General features: G+C 43.1%; 1 protein-coding gene across 5 annotated transcripts in view; it reads left to right on the top strand.

The window, feature by feature from the left end:
• The window catches only part of ADAMTS17 (ADAM metallopeptidase with thrombospondin type 1 motif 17), a 172,973-nt gene that overhangs the window by 71,165 nt on the left and 79,464 nt on the right, over positions 1 to 22,344 (top strand). For all 5 annotated transcript variants that reach the window (XM_084293408.1, XM_084293407.1, XM_084293409.1 and 2 more), the window contains 2 exons: positions 12,130 to 12,270; positions 13,263 to 13,413. In XM_084293408.1, the coding sequence (XP_084149534.1) occupies positions 12,130 to 12,270; positions 13,263 to 13,413 (292 nt within the window). The remainder of the gene's footprint in view (positions 1 to 12,129; positions 12,271 to 13,262; positions 13,414 to 22,344) is intronic.

Here is a 22,344-nt window from a genome sequence, read left to right as displayed (position 1 = left end):
CCATCTGGACTTCTTTTTCTCACTCTTTTGAACATCTGCATTATCATGATGGCAAATGCAAGAATTTTTTAAAAGCATCTGTAAACAGCTGGTTTTTAGAAGCCCGAGCAAAGTGACCAGTAAGGTCCTGGAGTGTTACAGTGCTGACAAAGAGATCAGACCTTGCAGGTGCTGTTTGAAGTGTGGTGGGGGCTTGAGTTAGTCTCACATTTATCAGGCAGGTAAATCTGAATTTCTGATGTGAATTTCTGTGGAATATTTTTCTTTAATTGGTATTGCAAAAGTATACTGATTAATTACCAGGAAGCAGTCTGTCCCCATATTACTACTTACCTCCCAACAGGAATTAAAACCATTGTTACTGAAGTTGCAGAGTAAAATTTGGAAGCACAAAAATCTCGGTTTCAGGGTTATCTGGATAACTTCACTTCTACCTCTAGTCTGTGCTGTGAATGAGGCAGAACTTGAATGCACGAGGCAGTGTTTCAGCGCTGCCAACAGGCTTCTTACTCCAGTTCACCAATGTTTTACCAGAGACCTTGCGAAGAGGTGCCCGTCCATGGGCCTGGAGGTTGGTATCTGTTTACACAGTGGCTCAGGGATGCAGCCTGTGGCTGTCTGACAGGACATCTGCTTGTGGCTGTGCATACCTCTCTGACAGCGCTGCTGGCGGTTTGGATGTAGATTCTGTCTCGTGGGGAGCTGCGCTGCAATTCCCTCTGCGCCTTCGTAAAAGCTTGTGTGGCTGCTTTGGCCACGCTGCAGATGATGATGTGCTGGAACTCACATGGCTGCGTTTGGAGGGACTGAAAATCAAGGTCAGTCGGATCCCAGGGGTTCTCCTCCGTTGGAGGCTGAGGCGATCCCATTCAAGCTTTACTCTGGCAAGCTCAGGTACCAGAAACCATGTTGCTGCACCGAGACGGCCTGAGTCACTGAGCAGTTTGTTTCAGACGTACCCCAGCTAAATTCTTCTAGTGCCAGCGCTCCCCTTTTTAAATCTCACAGGAGAATGTCGCTGTTCCAGCACGCTGCAGTCCCAGGATTGATTCCTGGGAGTGACTGACTGCCGTGTAGACATACCCTGGGGCTGGCCAAAAATGCTGGCAGCAGTCCGTACCCACCCTGGAGTTGCTAATTTTATTTTCTGCCATTTGTGTTGTAAATCTGTTGTGGAATGTCTTTCTCTGTTCCCAGGCTCCCTTGTTCCCCTCCTCCCAGGTTTTCATTCTTCTTCCACAGATAATTGCAAGCACATTTTCACAGTTAAGTTACCCTTCTCTGTACAGCACCAAGCAGACATAATGAAATACTGTCTCTTTCATCACGTATCTTTGTACAGGTCAAAACAATTATTTAGTAACACGCTCTGGTTTTGAGAGAGAGCTACATACAGCCTGACATTTCAGGAGGTGCTTCTTCCAACTTCAGTAACACACCGAGAGGTCTGAGTCAGACCAAAAAGATATATTGTGAACCTAAGTAGCTTAATATTTGCATCTTGATGATAGAAAGCAGAGATCAAAGATAGATATAGATCTAAACATAAATAAAGCCAGTGGAAGCTTCTGCAAGCATGGATGGTTTGACTTGATATGTTGAGGAAGAGGTAGTGGTGGGGCATCCCTAAACAGAACATGTGTTTGCCCGTATGATTAACTTGCTCAGGTATCTTGTATTATATTGAATTCCAGAAGTAGAATAATGCTGTTGTATTAAACTTGGCTGGGCAAGTTGTTTTAGTAAGGACAGAACCACGCATGGATATTCACGCACCGTCGGTTTTAGTGTGAGATTAAAGATGTGAAGCTGTTTGGTAGAAGCGGAGTAGAATTTGGAGAAGGCAGAAATTTTGGGGAAATCAAGTGGAGAAAAAGATGGCTGTGAAGGAGAAATTGAGAAGTTTGAGTAACGCCATGTGCCATATGGATGATGTGATTGGTTCTACTTCATCTGTATGTAAGACTGCAAGATATTTACAGGTAAAGTAACTAAACCTGCTCATAGTAGTGTAGTGGTGGGGTCCTTCCCCTCTGTCGTGTATCTTTTGCCACCCAAATTATCTTCCTAGCCTGGTAGTTTATTTACAGTACTGGAGTGCAGCCACGTTGGAGCTGGGTATGGGAATGTCTGCCTCCCCTTGCTTTGAGGACTGCTGTGGCCAGCACTTGTGTGATTCTGGGCAAGGGTTTCTATGGTTTTACTCGGCGCTTTGCGGAAGATGCCTGTGCAATCCCGAGTGAAGCAATGTTCTGTCGCAGACCCACTCATTCCTTTGGTTTTGAGCATCTCGTGCAGCTTTGCTTAACGTAAGTGCACCAAACAGGCAACCAACAGTTCCTTAGAAACTCCCAGACAGCACAATTCTGTTTAATCACCAGCCTTGTGGCTTTGCCAGCTATCTTTCTTTTTGAAGGCGTATTCTGCTGAGTAGGCCAAGGCCGTGTTTAATAGCTGGGCTGTAATGATTTGGGAAATCTTTCATATGTTTCCTGCTACTGGGGTTCTGGTTTCATACTTCATTGGCTTTGCTGGCAACAGCCTTGTGGACCCAGTGACCCAAAGCACAGGAACAGTACAAGCCCCCATTGTGCGACTTCTCCAGTACACCCCAACACACGAATTACTAGGTTTGCAAGTGCCACTTAGCAAATAATCGTTTGTTTTTATACAAGGGCAGCAATCTAGCTGAAGTATTTACTTTTCCACTAGCAGTTGGGTTCCAATCGCTTGTAACCCAGGCTGTCTGCCTGGCCTGCTGAGTTCAACAGGTTCCAGGTGAAAATGACTGCAGAGCTGGGGAAAGTGATAAATCCCAGACTGTCATGGGCAAAGCCTTTTGTAGTAACTCAGCAGCAGCAGCAGTGCCAGTAGAAATGATGTTGCCTCTAAAAATGTGGTTCCCTTTGCCATTATGTCAGAGCAAGGCAGCGCTGCAGTGGAATGAGATTGGCAGCCTCTTGGCCAATGGTTGTGTTGAGGAATAAAATTCAGCAAGAGGAAGTTACTAGACAAACAAAATAATCAGGACGACTTTGTTCTCGGTGTTCTCAGCTCACATCTAATCATTTTCCATCCTCTCCATTGGGTATAAATTTTGATGTCTTACTACATTGCTTTGCTGTTGTTGACACCCTTTCGGTACTAATCCAGATATGGTACTGAGGCTGCTCTCCAAGTAAAAAAACCAAACTTGTTTTGTTTAGAAAAAAAAATCATATTTTCCTTTTATATCCTAAGTGCTACAGTGCGCACCTGGAGCTCACTCTGAAAAAATTGATGGTGTTTGTAATCTTACTGGATTTGTAGCATGCATTATTGCATGCATCACCTCTGAATGTGATGGGCAGACTCCCGTGAGGGAAAACTCATTTGCTGTCTCCAGAAAGCTGTCATCAGTTAAATGATGTGCATGCTACACATCGTACCAGCTGAAGACCTTCTAAAGAGGTATCTTCCTATGAAGATAACAGACTTTTATTTCTCTAAAATTTGTCTTCATATTAATACGTTCAAACCAAGGTCGTTCAAAGCAATACTGTCTCTTCTCAAACTGCTTTTTACTTTTTTTCTTGTGGCATTCTTTGACACTGTGAGAGCAACCTTGGCTGCATTCACCTTGAAATTTGTAGGCAGCCAGGCATCCTCGCTCTCCAAAGGTTTCCATTTCAGTATTGCTCTGGACATAGCACTTCCAAAGTGCTCTTCTTACCAAGCCATGATTTGCAGTGCTCCTGCCTGATATCAAGATTCTCCCTGCTGATCACTTAAGAGAGAGACTTAAGTAGCAGCGTACTGAACATCTACGGTCACTTCTCAATAACCAAGGCCAGATGATTGGGCGATAATATTTTTTTTACCAGCTGCACCATCATGAAAAATCCCAAGAGCTTAGGGAGCAAGAAGGCTACTACTGGAAATGCCATATCCTTCCAGCATGTCTTCAGCTGAAGGGGCTTGGCTACTGCAGATGGATCCGTTATTGGAGAGACTGTTTGTTTTTTTTCGTTCTTAGAATCAAAAGAAGGCACACATGTTCGTTACTGTCCTCTACATGCACCTGTCATGTAGGTGAATCAGTGAAGAAGGTCGCACGGGATGGATTTTTGCAGAGTCTGCAGCCCCACAAAGATCATCAACCTAGACCAAAAAGGAAGAATAAACAAAAGAGGCTGAGCAATATTTCTTTCTGCGAACAAGACTTCTGCTGATCTGGGAACCATAAAGCATGGATACAGTGGCTTCTCTGGGGACTTCAGAAGACGGGATGCTGGTAGAATTACACACATTACAGTTACATCTGTGCCTCTGTCTTTTGATGTTGGCCATCTCCTCTCTCCCACCTCCATGAGTGCAGAATTGATCTCCACGTGTGGGAAGGCAGCCAGCAGTCAGCATTCCCGACTCCTGCAGCGCGTTCCCCAGGCTGCCTCGTCTTCCCCAGTGCACGGCAGTGGGTGGCTTCCTGGTGGGGCGGCGTGTGGGACATCTGTGCTTGCTTGTGGTGCACAGATTAGGCAAATATGCTCTCTGTCTCTCCCTCCCCTGTAGAGATTCTTTTAATATCTTCTCATGTTGCATCTCTTTGTTCAGGTTTTATCCTCGGTAATTAATGTGATTGACTAGAGGCTTTCGCTGGTTTTGCAGAAGTTTTAGCACGGCACATTCAGGTGTTCGCATGCAAGAGCTTCCCCTCAGGTTGGCAACACCTTGAGTGACAGACCTGTCAGCCCTTCTTACTGAGCCTTTCTCTTTGTTCCCTAGTGGGTGGGCTCTCCCACCCAGCTATCCCAGGGTTTTTGTCTTTTTTTTTCCACCCTATAATTTAAATTTGCTTTTCATCTTCTAAGGAAATGCATGTCACATTTTCTGGGGCCTTGTTCTCACCCACTTTCTGGCAGTGCTGAAAGCAAGCAGCTTGTTTTCCGTCAGCATGTTAGTCCTGCAATGTACCAGGGTGCTTTCTGCTTACAAGGAGCTGCAGATGGGACACAGCAGCTTCTGCTCACCAGGAAAGAAAAGCAGCAGAGTCTTTCTCTGCCCACTGCTGTGCTCTGTTTCATTCACTGTGCTCCTTGTGCAACACTTCCCTGCTTTTTGAGACCAACCTAAAGCAAGTGAAAAAGCATTTTTCACATCCAGGAAGTGGATTGAAGTGAATTAAATCTTGTGGAGGTCAAGGGAACAGCTCAGTGCATACATTTTCATGAGGACATTACCCTTTGACCCTCGGATAACTTTATTCCTGATTTAGGAGTAATGAGTAGCTGGTGTCTCTTCACTGATAGCCGGAGAGAAATTTCATTGCTCTTTTCAGTCAGGAGTCACTCGTGACTTGGGCATGTGATGTTATTGCTGGAGAGGAGATCATGAGATGACTCACCTTGTTCCTCATGGCCCTGGTGTAACTTCCATCAGACCAGCTAAGAGGACTGCCGCTGTGTCAGCAGGGTCTGGGCAGCTCTGGTACAGGTATCTGGGACCCCGTGGGCACCAAACTTGGAGACGAAACGCTTGGGTGAGTGCAGTGCTGCAGTGCCCGTGCCTGCCATCTTAGTGTGTGCTGTATGTCCCTTGCCACACAAGCTTATACTTGCTGCCTTCCAGATTCTGTGGCAAAAGAAATAATTCTTTTTAAATGAAAACCATATAATAAAGGGCTGGATCTGTCACGCAGCTGAATAAACCACAGCTTTCCACACTGCAATTCACCAAAGGCGTTGGAGTGTTCTCACTCGCTGTTGTTGACTTCTTGGCTGCTTGATGAGCAGATAACCATATAAAATGTCTGGTTACTTCACTATTAGAGTGACATAAACTTGGTTATGAAAACAAGAGTCCATTAGTCATGGCTCCCTTTAAATGTTGTCTCTCCTGATAAACGAAACAAAAGCTGGGCACCCATCCTGAACACCCCTGTCCTAGATAACAGTATGTACACAACGACCATCTTCGATTATTACAAATGCTCTAAGTAAGGTCGTCTTCCCCTCTGCATCCCAGCTCCCCCAAGTACCTCCTGACAGCCTCTGAAACAGTCAGATTATATTTAGAAGGCTGCGTTCACATGTTCGAGAAGCACAAGGTGAAAAAGCCTGTTTTCCATTAAGCCACCAGACCCAGTGACCGTTGTTTTTGTAAGAAGGTTATGCAAGCTATTTCACTCCTCCTTCCTCGCTCAGCTCACCCCAGCGTGTTTCCCCAGCATCTGTTAGTTTGCCCTCTGTCCAAGCCTCGCTTGGACTCCCTTCTGACCCCTCTGGCTGTCTCTGCCTCTCTTTGGTTACTTACAGACACATCACCTTCCTAGGTCACTCTGCATTTGAACTTACTGTCCTTGTTTTGCAATGCAGCTCCAATTATAATTCCAGCTGTAACGAGCAACCCCATTTCACTTCTGACTTTGTTATGCCTTTATTCTCAACTGGTTGGAAGCCTCATAACTCGCAAGATATCAGCGTTTTCTATTGAAATGTTAAACATGTTGAACCAGTTCAGAAGCAGGCATCTTTCCAGTGACACAGCTTCGATTTCAAACGTTAATAAAAAATTCCTAACATTGAACTCGATTTGGGACTGGACGACTCACAGGCTTGATTATGTGATATACCGTCTCCCACTTCTAAGTTGCTGGTGCAGATCCAGCCCAAGTCAGTAGCTGCTGAGGACTGTTGATGTACGTTCTCTGCTTCATGACCTGTGCTGGTTGGAGCTTCATGACCCCGCGTGATGTCCTCAGCTGCAGCCAGGCACCGTGTGTAACCTGCCAGAGCAGCATCTTCCTTGGCTGCTGAGATCGGGTGGACTCTGGAGACAGAACTCCCTTCTCAGCCATTTGTGGAGACCTGATAGGAAGTGGGAAGGGGAAGGAATTTGTCCTTCAGGTGTGCCCTTTGTATGCATAAATATGGCATTTGTGCCCACAGCGTGTCTAAGCAGCAGGCTTTCCACAGGGCACTGTCATCCTGCCCACGCTGAAATGCCAGAGCAGGGAAGTTACAGCTCCCCTTTCCCGTTTCCTCTCACACTAAACGAGGATGTTGTCCTGTCCTGTCCCTCCTTCTGCGTTTATATTGTTACGGTGGGGTTCAGACAGAAATTTGTGCTTCGTCCTGGCTCAGTGGTTAATGCCACATTCTCTCTGGGTGAGTCGTGGCGAGCTGAGTCACAGGGAATGATTTTCCTCTATGCTCTTTAGAAAAGGTCAGCAGTGACCTGCCCTGCTGCCGCGTGCAACTGGGGGTTCTGCACGTAGCTCTTAGGGAGCGCTGATGCTTTGCAGAAATGGAGCCCTTCTAAAGAACATCTGCGGCTAAGAGCCTCCCGTTATAAACACAGGTAGAGAAAACGTGCTTTCCAGCAAAGACCTGCCAAGAATGCAGAAACCTTTGTGGTCTCACTGAGCTTTGCTGACCTTCACTTTTGCAGCAGTTTGAGTAGGTCCTTCAGGTATAGAAAGACTCTCCCTTGGATTTTTCCCACTGCAGGGCAGGACAGAGCACTGTCCTCACGTCCTTGTGGGTAGCTGGACATCGTCTTTCACTGTCCTTGGAGAAACGAGGACTTTGACATTAGTGCCAGTCGCGTGGGGAGCACTTGTGTCACGCAGAAGTTTAGTGAGTACCTAGGGTGACAGCCAGGTCACCTTGGGAAGCCTTGCTTGTCCTGATTGCTGTTCATTTCTGAAGCGAACCAGCATCAGATTCACCCTGAATTATGTGCAGACAAATGGAAAGGTTTGGCTTTCTCAGGGAGGTTATGGAGAAGCTCTTATTAACAGCCAGCCCAAGTGCTTACATGAAACAGGGGGATTGTAGAAGTTCATGGTGTTTCCACTTCTGGGTATGGTTTGTTGTGTTTTTTTTTTTTAAGTTTCCCCTCATCATGCCTCCTTATGTCACTTGCTACTCTCTTTCTGCCTGGAGAAAAGCACTTGTTTTATGGCTGATCATATTTTCTATTACATTTGATTCTTTCCCCTACTTTATAACTTCTCCCCACCAAACAGGGAGCGCAAGATAATAAACCTGGGGCTTTCTCAACTGGTCTTTTACCAGCCATAAAGTTGCAGCTGTTGAAAAATTTTAAAGCATCTCCTAAATCAATTTCCCCCAGCCTTTGGAACTGTCCTCAGACTCAGATTTGGGGCTTTTAATAGGAAACCTATTGAGAGTCGTAGTGGTTCTGATGAATATTTGTATACATGACCTCAAGAACTTGGAGGTGCAGTGCACAGTGCACTGAAGGCAGCCTTTGGTGGGCTCTGGCTCAAGCTTTTAAAGAATAACAGGAAACATTGGAAAATGCACCAAGGGTAAACAGAGCCGTTTAGTTACATTAACTGTCTAGAGGAGAAGCTCCACTAATGACCAAAACAAACAAAGCAAGTGCATTTATTTAGTATTGCTGCGGGAAAACAAACGGCTTAATTGCATTTTGCTAAAAAGGGTTACACAAGAAGTTGGCCGGCCTGGGCCCAGAGTGTCGTTCTGGCGTCCTGACCCAGTTCTGATTGCTGCGTGGATCCCGACAGAGAGTGGTGTCCTGGAAAGGAGCACGTGCTTCAGAGGGGCCAGGGCTCTGAGAAGATTGCATACTATTTTTTATTCCTTGCAATGTTATGTTAAAGTGTCATTCTACACAAAACAGCTTCAAAGAGATCTGTTTTTGCTGCCTCCTGGTGACTTGGGATAAAACTCGCCTTGTTATGGTTATGTGAATGGTCAGAACTCAAACTGGTCGGTCAGCTTGTTTCTGGACTCACTTATGATGAGCAACAGTAAACGTGCTGCAGGACTCCGTCAGCGATGCCCTAGTGGCTTTAGCTGATAACCAGTGCGTTATTTATATTAGAAGAGAAGCTGGGGTGTGAAAGCAGACTCCCATTGTGCTAATCTGAATAAACATGCAATGAAAGGACCGTGCGGAAGAGCTGACAGTCTGAGCTGTTCTTGCTTGCCTGTGTGGAATCTCTTTGTCTTCAGGAGGAGAACGTGGTGAACCGAAGGCAGAAAGCTAACTCGGTGCATAGAATGGGGTCAGTGACTGTGACGGTGACAGCACAGAGTGAAATCGAGTCCTGCCCATCTGTAATGGTGTGGTGTAAAGGATAACATGCAGCATGTGGTTGCTGCTCCTGATAAACAGGATGGTTATACCTCGAACAGCACAGAGGGCAGTGGGTCAGTAGGGTAATCTGGTGCCATTTTAACCTTTTTACTTCTAATCCAAGAGCCGTTCTTATCGGCTCTATTTTCAAGATCTGCTCGTGTAAGAATAGAGCTCCTTCCCATGGCAGAGTATTTCAGGGGGCTGATTATGTGCACCTAATTCCATGTGAACTTCTGAATAGCAGGTAAGATTAGATGACCACAAAGAAAATGCAAAGCACTGAATCAGTGCTTGCGCTGCTGTTTAGTACAAACACACAGTGCTCTGTCTGACTTAGTTCTGTTAAAGGGGGGGGAGACTATTAGTGAAAAGAATCAGCATGGCATTACATTTACTACGTGTTTAGGAAAAACTTCTTCCTTTGATGTAGTTGGAGACCCTTGAACTTCAGAAAAGAATGTGTTAGCATGCTAGGGTATGCCTCAGTCCTGCAGGTCATTTAATCCTTTCCTCAAGTGAGTCATTGTAAGGTAAAGTAGATGCTGGGAAAAGTTGTGCGCTGCCAATTAAAACAGACTCCAAAGGTGTTGCTGGTTTCATTCTAACAGAAACTCATCACAGGGAGGCCAGTAGAGGTTGCTTATGTACCTTGAGGCCAGATCCCAAGCTAATATAAACTGGCATGGTTCTTTTGAATGTGCAGAGCTATTTCGCTTCATACCGATAGGTCAGACTCAATTCCTTTACACTTAGAGCTTTTTAAAGAATTTCTATTAAGAAATCAGAAATAATTCAGAAAAGTAGTGATTTCCACACATGTACAAAACGAAAGAATTTCACAAGAAGGCTGTCAATAACTCTGAGAGGTGAGTTCTGGCTCAGTCTATAAAGATTGTTCTATCTGCCTCAAACACCCTTACAAAATCAAAGCCAAGTAATGAATGGTAGCCTCAGTGTTTCTCCTGGGCAGATACCTTTCGTGAGGTCAGGTTTAAAATAAAATTGAGGACAGGAATGTATTAATTAGTAACTGTTGCCCATGTTTGCCTACAAAAAAAATCCGGCTTCTTGCAAATTTAGCAACGACTAAAGTTAATCAGAAAGCTGAGGCATTCATTAATGAAGGAACTCTGAGCCAAACACTAGCCTTTTGTGGAACAGGTAGAATCAGGGAGCCTAAAGCAGTTTGGAAAGTCAGGAAGATGTTTTGTTTTCACTTTTTTTTAAGTGGAACAACAGAGTTGATGAGCAGGGGGCTGATCAGCAAGCTGCCAGGATGGGAACCTGCACTGCTGAGTCCCATCCCATAAAAGCCCTGATGGAGGAGAAACCTGAAGGACCCAAGTTCAAGTCTCAGCACTGTGGCAGTCACAAGGCAGGCAAGCTGACAGAAACCTTGGAAACCTGCCTCGTTTCCATTAGAAAAGCTAACACAATTGCTACGTGCCTACAAGCCTTCTGAACTGGCATTTTTGGACAGGCAAACTTCCCTCTGGAACACTGCCAGCAAGCTTACCTGACCTGCTTCATGGCATTTAGCTCGTCCTTCCCTGATTTTTAGGAATACAAACTTCAGATGGGCTTATTTGCATTGGAGGAATACTGCTGGAACTTTCCTCCTAGCATGTGAAGTTTTCTCTGTGTGTAGAAACAACATGAGTGAAATATTTGGAGTGAAACCCAGGCTCCATTGAAGTCAGTGGCAAAACTCCCATTCACTTCAGTGGAGCAGGAATTTCACTCTTTACTGTTTTGAAGTTAGAGTTACTAATAGACTGTTAAATTATTCCTGCATGCATCAAACAAAACAGGCTTGATGTTCGTGTTTCTGCTGTGTTCAAAACCCACAAAGGTTTAAAAACGAGAATAACGGTGAACTTCTGAGTCTAACAATTGTTAAATGTAGTTTTGCTAGCAATAATAATGTCCCTGGAGATAAATCTAAAAAAAATAGACCCCACCATGTAATCTTCACTTTAAGCTAAAAATAGCATAAATGGCAGTTTAATCTAAGCCATAATTATCAAGCTGCTGAAGCCGGTTTTGGTTCATTGCAACTAGAAATGTATGTTGTGTTTAGGCTTTGAACAGTTGAGTCCCAAAAATGGAGAGAAGCAAAGCCAAGAGCATAGTCAGAAAGCAAACGGGAGCCTCTGAGAAATAGCATGCATTAAAGAGTCCAACACCATTTTTAAAGGGACTGCTCCTGGCTTGCTCAGTCCTTCAAGCTGGAAACCTGGAGAGTTCCCGTCAATCCCTGTTTTTCAGCCCAACATCCGTGAGTGCTGCTTTGTTAGCAAGTGACACTGGCCATACAAGGTACCTTTTGTCTGAAACCTATGTTCCAATTTGTGCTGGAATGAAAGGAAGGATGTTAACTTTTCAGAGTGATGCTATTCTGTACCATTTAAAAAATGGTTTTAACGATCATTTCAAAGTAGGATGGAAAATCCTTAACTTCCTTTTGCTGCCAGGCAGCCTGGTATGATAGGCTGAGCGTGGGACTGCCATTCAGGGCTTCTGACATTTCACCGATGGAGCAGGTGGACTTGGGTACATCATTTATCCCTTCTTTGCTGCCGTGGGGGCTGGTCCCAAAGGCTGACCTCGAGCAGAGGAGTCCCACCTGCCTGTAGCAGCACTAGAGAGAGGCTTTTTCCAACAGCGATTTACTGCAGCAGCCCAAAAGCAGAGACTGCACTAATGGTGGAAGAGTCCTGAGTGGCAAGGTGGAGGCAGGTTAAGGTTATACTTTCCTATTTCAGGATGCTTTTTGAAATCCTCACTGAACGTGTTTGAATCCCTCTGTGTAAATTCAAGGAACCTGTATTTTATGCATGAAACAGGTGCCCAGAGAATTATCTGAATGTTTCTGTATTATTTGTGTAGCATATTGCCAACTTTGTTAGTTGTGAGATGTGACAATGTCATTACTAAGTCCAATGGTAAATGAGACACCCACATGATAACTTGATAGGTGTTGTTTTTTTTGTGTCCTGTTTTGTTTTAATTAAACAGCATGGGAATGAGCCATGATGACGATCATCTGCCCTGTGCAGGGAGGTCCCATATTATGTCTGGAGAATGGGTCAAGGGCAGGAACCCCAGTGACCTTTCCTGGTCTTCATGCAGCCGCGATGACCTTGAAAACTTCCTCAAGTAAGGATTGCACTGATGATCAAATATCCTATCAGGCACAAATCCAATGTTCTATCTGAAAGTGAGAGCCTAGACAAATTTCCATTAAAAAAAAAAAGTGCATGTGTCATTAGGGTGTGGAAGTTTGACTCTATCAATTACTATAGGCCCTTTGAAACTGAGGTTTACAGAGAGGCAGAGGAATTATATGCTGTTGCCATTGTACTGCTAACATCTTAAAAACAATCCCAGTTTACCTGCATTTCACAAACAAATGCCTTTCATATTTGCACTGTCAGAAATATGTGTGTAGGTACCCTGATAAAATCTTCCATTGCATCCATATTTCAGTTTACCGTGTTCAGCAGTTCACTAAGGACTAATCCCCCAACTCTGGGGATTAGAGGTGTGAGAGAAAGGAAAAAAAAAATGAAAGAAAATGGGACATCTAGTGTTACACTAAAGCATGGATTTGAAAAAAAGGTTGCACTCACTCTGGTCTGTGACAGACGGGAGATGACAAACTGATATTCCAATTTGTCAACAATTGTTTTGAAGACAAAGGCATTTTTGTTTCCTTTATGCCTGTGATAAATAAGAAGCCCAGGGCATAAAATTGAGCTCGGGGGATCCAGGTGAGACACGACGTAAGACTTTCTAGCTATCACTGTAAGGCTTGCGAAGCTGTTGGGTTTGGTAGCCTCAGGGCAAAATTGAGCCTCCCTCAGATTTTTAGGAATAATGTAGACACATACTTATGCCGAATGATGTAAATATAGTAGATTCGGCCTTGAGGCCTGGGGCAGGGGATGAGTTCTAAAGGACCTTTTTGTCCATAGCTTTAATGATTTAGAAACCTTCCAGAAAGATACTGAGAAAATCACCACTGTTTCACACAAGGTCATTAGATTCCCTGTTTAAGACAGGACAACAGCTGCTCTACAGCAGTGATCTAACACTCGAGTTCAAAGGTACTTCCCCTCACAGGCATGTTTAATTATCGCACTCCGCAGGTCCAAGGTCAGCACCTGTTTGCTGGTAACAGACCCCCGAAGCCAGTACGCGGTGCGGCTCCCCCACAAGCTGCCTGGAATGCACTACAGTGCCGATGAGCAGTGCCAGATCCTCTTTGGGACCAATGCTACGTTCTGTAAAAACATGGAGGTAAGAGCTCGTGGGGTGTACCTGGAAATGAGGTGGGATGTGGCAATATAGTTGTTGAACGTTGGAGGAGTGGAGGAGTCTGGACCTTCCTCAGAGTTACCGTGGGATTTTCAGCATGTTCAGCACTACTGCCACAACATCAGTAGTCAGACTCCTATTGACCTTTGTGTCAACAGCATGTACTCCTGCAGTCCTCCACCCTTCCCCACGTTGGTCTTAATGTCCTACAGCAGACCCATAAGAACTTTTGTGTGTATTCAGTCTTCGTGTAGCAACAGTTCCCTTTTGACGTGGTTTTGCTGCAATACTCCATAGATACTGTTTTTGTGGTAGTTCATCTGAGAGGAAAATCTTTTCTCGCAGGAGTGCTGCCTGCCTTCACAGACTCAGCTTAGACATCTGTCTGACCTTTCAGTAGGCCTCACCCTTGGACCATTACAGTGTTCTTATGAACTCACTCTAACTCTTTTCCAAGGAAATATCAATGACTGTTTGCCTGATGGGGCCGTTTAGAGATCTGTACAGAATTAGGCCCCTTCACGTGTGTTTTCTAAGCAGAATGATGTTCAGTCAGTCCTTGGGTGTAACATGGCTCTTACCATGTGGTTGGGCAGCAAAATAGAAATGGTGATTGTTGGTGTTTCTAGAATCAGGTCGTGTTTGAGATGAGGCTGTCTGACTTGTCCTCTGGATTTTAGGTATCTAAACTCTTTCTAAAGTCTTGCACATAATTAGGTGTCTTGTATTCTGAGATGAGCTTGTACACATCCTCCTTTAAATGGGGACTGAAGAAAGGCTTACTTATACCCAGAAGAAAGTCTTGAAGCTCCATGTCCTGTCACCAGCACCAGCTGGCAGCATTCTGTCCTAGACAGGCAGGAGTAGGATAGTCCAGTGTTGTGCTGTCATTAACCAGCCACTTAGAGTTTGAGCTTGTCCCTTAGAACCATTCTGAACAGTCATGAGATCTTAAATCAGTTCTAACAAAGAAAATAACAATGAATGATAACTGGGACTTATAAGTGCCAAATGACTAAAACCGTTGAACACATGCAAGTCTTGGGAACATAGTCTTAGTTTCACGTTTGTTGTTTTATTTGTTTTGGATTTGGAAGCTAGCTAATATAAAACATTAAAACAATAAGTAAAGAATCATGGTAGATCGTGTTTTCCAGCTCCATCAAGAAAATGCAGACCACCAAGACTACTGTACTGGAAGCTAAGTGTTAGAATATGGGTCTGTATAGAAAATCTCAGATCTACAGCGGATGGTTCAAGTTTTTCCACTTTTCCACTTGTGTGGGTGTCACAAGCCTTGACTAGTGTTGGAACAGATATTTGCTATTTTCCTTGTTGCGATAAAAAACATTCTGTTTCTGGATAGTCCAGTGCCTAATGAGAATGTCAGCCTACTAGTAGGTGGTCAGCATTTCTCAGGCAGAAATTGCATGTCCACTAGTAGAGTCTGGCATTATTTCAGGAGCAAGTTACTTTCCAGAAGAACAAACCAACAGGCACTGCTGCAAGATACTTCTCTGCAACATGCAGACTGCAGGTATTTGTCCCTCCCACGATTTTTTCACCAGTCTTATTCCTTGACATCTTTAGAACACAGCAAAAGCTGTTTTCTTTCCCTCCATCACTCCCACAATATCTCCCAAAGAAAGGTAATTCCTAGGTCATTAGGAGTTTCTAAAGAAAAGTCTTGTAAAACTTCTGCTAATTAAAAAGAATTTGCAAATGCTTACTTAGAAATATTTTTCTGTATCAGATGTGCGATAGAGTTAACATTCACATTCTGAAGATTTGGATCGATTATGGCACATGTCATTAATTTAAGTAAATATTTGCATCCTGTTATGCTCCTTTGAATTGGAGATTGAAGGCAAGGAAATCAGTTTTTAGAGGAAATGATCAGCTTTAATTTTTAAACCTTCAAAGATTTTGTTCTTTTCACCTTAGTGTTTCTCATGCCTCATCTGCAGAATGCTTGTGTTGTAAGTCTCAAAGCTGTCTACAAAAATATGAACCAAGAAAAAAATTGGCACCAGTCATTGGCATTAGCTGTAGAAATTATTGGCAAACGTAGCTGTCTCCTCTTTTAGCCAATGGTAATGTGGTATTTTTAATTCAATAAAGTATTAAAAAAATCCAAATGTAAAAGTAATAAACATTTGACAGTAAATATTTGTTACAAAAAGGAAATAAACTTCAGGAAATTAGCCTGCTCAGTCTTTTTATGCTTACATGTGTCTACTGTCTATTTTCTTACTTAATAAAAGAGCTACACTATACCATTTCGTTGGAGATTGCTGAGCTACATAATCGCGTCAGGCAAAGCAGAGGACCTATATTAAAAAATGTCCTAAAATCTGATTGTAGAGCAAAATTCAGAGATAAGATGAATCCCAAATTTCCCCATTTTTGAGAAACTGCAGACACTTTTTGTACAGTAAGTTCTGTCCCTTTATGGCATCAGGAAAGAAATTTTTAAAGGGGTGTAATATCCTTTGCTTTCACAGAGAGCCAGGTGCCTAAATGCTTGGCAGCGTTTGGAGCTCAGACGCTGGTCCAACCAGATAGTTAATCCATGAATATTCAACCTTATCTGGATATTTCATACTGTATCTCCAAAATTCCTCTTCCATGTTTGTTTTTAGTGGTAACTCAGATGCTGTAATACAAAATAGGGGCCTTCAGAATTTTAACAGTTTCCCAGACCAGCAAAAAGTAGCTCCTTGCTATCTTATTCCAAATCTGCAGAACAGAAATGAAAACCTATGAGGTCGGCTCAGCTGTACATTAACTTTGCCTGTTGGCATTCCTTTTAAATTTGTTTAGATCCTATGTCTATATTTCAATATACCAATGATCAGTGGGAATGCTCATACAGAAGGAAATACGACTGTGCTCCTACCATACCAGACACACTGCCCATTTCCAGGGGGGAGGTTGTACAGTCATGCCCTCTGGCAGTGCTAGAAGAGCTTTTGTCCCACCTAAGAGATTGCACAGTCCTTTCTATTTTGAAGGAGATAACTTATTTTTACCAGAAATTAAACAGATAACTCCGCTGTTCTCAAGTTCTGAGCAAACTCATGACGTGGCTTGCAGAAGAAGCTGAACAGCAATGCACCTTTGATACTGCATGGTGCATTATCAGCGTACCCCAAACACAGACCTCTGGGGACTTGGCTGTTGAATGTCAGTGGGAGCCGGGGCCAACATGCAAATTGCTGGAATTGAACCTGTCTGACCTCTGTTCTTCAGATCTGCACAATGAATTAAGTCTTGTGAATTCATGTGACCCCCGTGCAAGAGGAAGCAAAAGGCTTCTGTCCCACTCAAGCTATGAAGACCTCTGCAGACTGGAGACTTAACTCTTTGCTCTCCCTTTTTTTTAGCTGTGTTATCAGTGAGAGGAAAAGCATAAACGGTTAATGCCTGCATCTCAGAGCAGAGGTGGTGTTTCTCCACCAGAAACATGTAAAAATGCATTGTTCATAACCTCTTATGAAAATATCATGTGTTTAGTCAGAAACCGGTGTTTATTTTTCAGACTGGCATGCCTACTAATAGAGGCTTTTGCACTGAAATTATATTTATGGAAAAAATGTGATTTCTATCTCTTGCATCCAGTGTTTGGCTTTTTGTTTTATACGCCTTTTGGCTTATTTATTATTAACACATTTTTGCGGGTTTTTACATAACCATTATCTTTCAGGATTGTTTTGAGTCAAAACCATGCTTAGGCTAAAATGGCATGTGGAAAGAGATAATCATTGCTACAAAGGGATTTTTTGCTGAAAAAGGGACACTGTCAGCTTGGATGCAACTGGCTTTATGAATTTTGACATGACACTTTTTAGAAAACTCAAGGCAGCTAGAAATGGCTCTACCATTTTCTTTGAGTTCAAGTTATTTTTTAACAAATCTACATACCTCCCAGTAGCTAAAAGCCACAAGGCAGCAGCACAAACAAGGGGGCAAAATTGACTGTAAGCCAAATGAGACGGACTGGACTTCTGGGCTAAAATGGAAAAGTAACAGAACCAAGAAAATGTAAAGAAAGAGGAACTGTAATAATCAAGGAAGATCAACAGCTGTAATAATCGAGTGGATTGTATGTATCCCTTCCGTTTTCATATTTGATGGCACAATGCTGAATATAATTAAGCAATTGTGGGTGTCTGTCATCTGGATCTCAATCACAGAGAGGCTGCCAGAGTGGACTTTTGGACTCCATGCCTGGGAATCAATGGGCCTTTGTTTTTTCTTTGCAGAGTCATTTGCAAGATCCAGACAATGATAGTAAGCCCTATTATTTAGTAATGTATAGAATATTTACAAGAACATGGAATTTAGATTTTGAGCTGATTTATCCTGAAAATAATAGGCTGCATTGTCGTTTTCTGTACAGCCGGAAACTTTGCCTACAGAATTTTCTATCAGACACACACACTTTAACTTCTGTGTAAATATAATAATGATACATCTGGAGAAGGATGGGTTTGGTTTTGTTGAGGCTTGCAGGATAGAAGCCTGGCAATTCTAAAAATAAAATTAGAAGATTTTATTTTTTTAGAAGTAAAGGCAACAACTTCCTTCATTGCCACACTATCTTTTATAGTTTTCCTAATGTAGGTTGTTAAAATTCAGACTATTTTCACGTTGACTGTTTCATATGAAACTGAAGTGTCCTATTTCACTGCTTCTGTATGTTGCAAAAAGACCTTTTTCTCTTTATTTTCAGTGGAAATACTTTTTGTTTAATAGAGAGAAAGAGAGAGAGAAGCAGAGTTCCTGCCTGGGCAGCACAGCCCAGTTTACAATTATTGGAATGCTTCAGAAATTTTTGTATGTGTTTCAGTTTGGAAGATGGTCAAAACACATTCTGGTGCAGTGGTTTAAAGAAAAATAAAAAGAGAGAGGGGAACCAAAATAAAATTATAAAAATACAATGTGGAAATTTAAGAATATAAAAATAACAAACTCTTAAAAATAATACGGAGTGCCTATTAAGAATCGAGCACTTGAGCTTGGAAATCCTGTATTTTCTTACTGAGACACAAAGAGAGGGAGAAAGGGTTAGTGTAGCCTTGTGATGTGGCATCTACAGCTGAAGCATGAACTTAACAAAATTAGCCAAAACGCAATTGAGTATCAGCCTGCAAATAGCGTGTAACAAGTTAGAAGGGCAGTCAGCCCTCGCCATTGGCATTCTGGGAACTTCCCCTCTCTGAAGCTCTTGGAGAGAAAACTCCCATAATCTTCACAACCACATCTAAACACTGTATGTACATATCTGTATTTATTTTTGCTAGCCCTCTATTCTTCCCCATGGCCAAGAAATGCATTCTCTCATTCCCAGTGTGGTTTTTTTTTTGTTTTTGTGTTTTTTTTTGTTTTTTTTTTAATGTCAAGCAGTACCTGTTATTAAAAAATCGGTACTTTTCTTATCTTGAAATCAGGTGTTAGGGTCTGAGGAGTTGGCTGCAAGTTGCTAGGTGAACATTACCCTCACTGAAGATAAGGAGAGATGGATGATGCAAGGTGCAAGGTCAGAATTTCAGGTTCTAAGCTGCAAGCATAGTATGCCATGGGAGTGATTAGGCTGTTATGAAACATCCCTGCAGCTCTTTGCCCTATCTTCACCATGAGTAGGTATCTTCTCCTGAGACAGCACATAACCCAGGCACTACGCTTAAGTTTTGGCTGACCCAGCCTTCAGTGAGTCTGTGAGCTCAGACTTTTGGTGGCTGCATGTAGTATTAACCTTAGAAACAGCACTTAACATGACATCTACAACACCGTGCTAGTACAGCCTCTGTGGCTGTGACATAGCTGATTAGCTGTACTTCTTCTAAGGCCTACGGAGGTAGAAGTTTGCAATAAGTCAAAGTAGAACATTTCTGATGTTTAATTTAAGGGACTATCATGTCTCTACTTCTCTGAGGTTTGGTCCCATAACGATACTTACATGACTTCTTCAGCTGATGTAACATGTACTGTTGTATTCTTTCATTTTAAGTGCTGAAAATTGGGCTCAGCAAATTTGAAGAGCTCATACATCAAAAAAGCATTCTCTGTCGGTAGAAAGATGGAAAAAAAATTACCTTTTTTCTGTTTGTTTTTCTGAGTGTCTGTGAATCAGAGAGACACAGGATGTAGTTTCATGAAAGCACCAAAGAAACTAAAAAAATTAATATTTAGTGTATGCTTCGTTGTCATAAAATCAGTTTGTGGTCTTATTAATATTTTCTTTCCAATCTCTTTCTTTGGACTATTCCATTAATTGCAGGTATGTGAAAAAATAAAACAGAACTGGTACTTTTTGTTTCCCATTAAAATACGAAGAGGAAACATTGTTCTGTTTTAGTAGTAGATCAGAAGTCGTCTTGGTATCATTGCACATGTATGTGAGGAGTCAGGTACATTTCGTATGGGTTCCATTTCTTCATAGCTGGAGTAATGCAGATCAGGCCATCTAGCTCAGAGAGCCAAACCCAGCGTGCTGCCCTTCATGTTTGCTGGGTTCAGTTTGTTGTGTTTTCTCTGACACAGAACATTAACAAATCTCGGAAATGCCTATCGTGAGGTTTTTCTGCTTTTCAACAGGGAAAAGGGTAGCACTGGAAAGCAGTTGACTCTGAAGGGCCATTTCCTCAAGAGTTCTTTAACTCTCCAAGACCACTTCCTCAAAAGTTAAAACAAACTCTCCGATTGTGTGCACTTTGTCTGGTGTCGGTCACTTTCCACTCACACAAGTACTGATGAGGAGTCCGTTCACTGAGTTAATGGAGTTGCATTGATGTAAAAACTACTACCTAAAGGGGAATCATCTCAAATTTGTTGGCTCCAAGAAGGCAGGTTATTAGCCCTGCTCATCAAAAAAGCATTACTGTGCACATTTCTCTGTGTTCTGAGGGAAAATATAATCATTAGGTAGTGAAAACAGGGAGGTGTTTCTAAGAATCCTTTTGTAGCTGCATCTAGAAAGGTAACACATTTATTTTTTTATAATTTGGACTGAGATGCTTTCTGTCTAGCAGTAAAGAGATCCATTCTTCTTTGTCATTAATGAATAAAATAATGTATTGTGAATTTGTTGGGTTGTCACCCAGATACTTACTGTTGTCTGAATATTCTAGTCCCTTGTGATTCTTTCCAGAGTGTTTCCATGGCTTCTGGATCAGATCCATCACTTGGGCACACAGACATAGGCTTCCAGTATTGGACCTGCCACTTGTTCCTTGGACTGTCAGCTGCACGGGAAGGTCTGCAGCAGCCCCCTGATAAATGCCCACGAGCGTCCCAGTTATCTTGTTTGTGCAGCACGTGGCTCCTTTTCAGGAGTGCCTTCCAATTTTATGGGATTCTGGTTTTCAAGACTGCTCTTCCAGCTTTCAACAGCAAGAAAGTGCACTTAACAGCAGTGGCAAGCACCAGTGTTCACCTCCCTGCAATCCATTGTGGATTGTCAGTTGTTTATACACCCAGAACGACAGGCACTGGAAGGGTAGAAAATGTGAGCACTGTTTTTATCACTTTGTTGTGTAAGGAGTTCATCCTCAGAAGCACGCTGTGAGGCTTTGAACAGGAAAGTGTGCATGAGTTGTGTGTTTATTGTACTTAATAGGTGTTAATTAGGAATCTGTTTATCAGCATGTTTTATCTCACAGTCAGCTATATGCCAAGCCAAAACCTTGGCAAAATTAGAGATCTGATAGTTCACTGAAAGCCAGTTTATTTATAAATGGGCCTTTGTGTTATGCGGTCTCCTGCTTGTCTTCCTTAAAGATATTTGTTCTTTCTAAGTCCTTCTTCATAATCCCCTCATTTTGACAGCAAAATTGTTTTTGTGGTGGTTTAATTCTGCTCCTCGAAATAAGAGGTTCCTCTTCCCAGTGGGCAATAGGCAGCAGGGGAGCTAAATGTCTCTTTTTTTTGTCTGAGTCCAAGATGAGGGAGTGGATGTGTAGGGAAGGAACTAGCTTGTGGAGCTGTTACCTGGTGGAGCGACATCTTTATTCACTGGATTCTCTTTGTGCTAAGGAGATTTGGAAACTTCCTTTTGTAGGTAATAATCTTTGGCTTTGAGACAGAGGAGTATTGCGAGCTCTCTCTCCTCACTGAGATCATCTGAGGTCGCTGGGCAGAATCGCAGTGCTTTCAGTGGCTGTGGTGATGCAATAGCTAACCCAGGACCTAGCAGGCTCTACACTCATTGCCTGTGGGCAAAGAGCTGGCTGAATGAATGCTGGCTTCTCCTCGCTTCCAGCTGCAGCACTGAGTTAAAGAGCCTTAAAATAGATTACTTCCCTGGAGCCACATGCGAGTGGTCCTAGTGCTTCACACGCCGCAAGCCTCTGCTGGCACATGGCCGGGGCAGAGCTGCATGTAAGGTAAACACCATCTTCAGTCACAGTACGTGTTGTGAAAAAGTAGGAAAAGCTGTGAAAGGTGGGACGGCCCCCAGCCAGACATGTTCCTGGGAGCATCCCAGGAGTTGTTGCTAGTTCTGCCCTGACGTTTCGCCAGCAGGCAGTGGGAGTGTGGCTGTGACACTGCGCAGAGGGCTGCGGCGCTCGGAGCCCTGGTTTTGCTTGCGTCCCAGCAGACTTTCAGTAGGACATTTAATCCCTTTCTGTTCCTCTCTTCCCACATATGTAGGAAAGAGAAAAAGCTTCCTTTATCTCCACACTCCCAGGAGTCTGTTTAGATTACAAGTTCTTTGAGGAAGAGAAAACACCTGGCACAGTAAGGCCCCTTTCTCAAATAGGTGCCATTATAGTAGCTGTAATCGGAGGCGTCCTACACCTGCCAAGCAGATACCTCCTACATTGGGAGCTTCCGGACTGCGACCTCTCGCTGCTGGCTTCCAATAACTATGCAGGCAAGTTTTGCTATCTTGCAGGAGTTTTTGAGAGT

Source organism: Netta rufina (assembly GCF_964035555.1).
Source record: "Netta rufina genome assembly, chromosome: 11".
Classification (NCBI taxonomy): Eukaryota; Metazoa; Chordata; class Aves; order Anseriformes; family Anatidae; genus Netta; species Netta rufina.
Note: the sequence above shows the minus strand (reverse complement) of the source record. Positions and strands in the feature narration are given on the sequence as shown.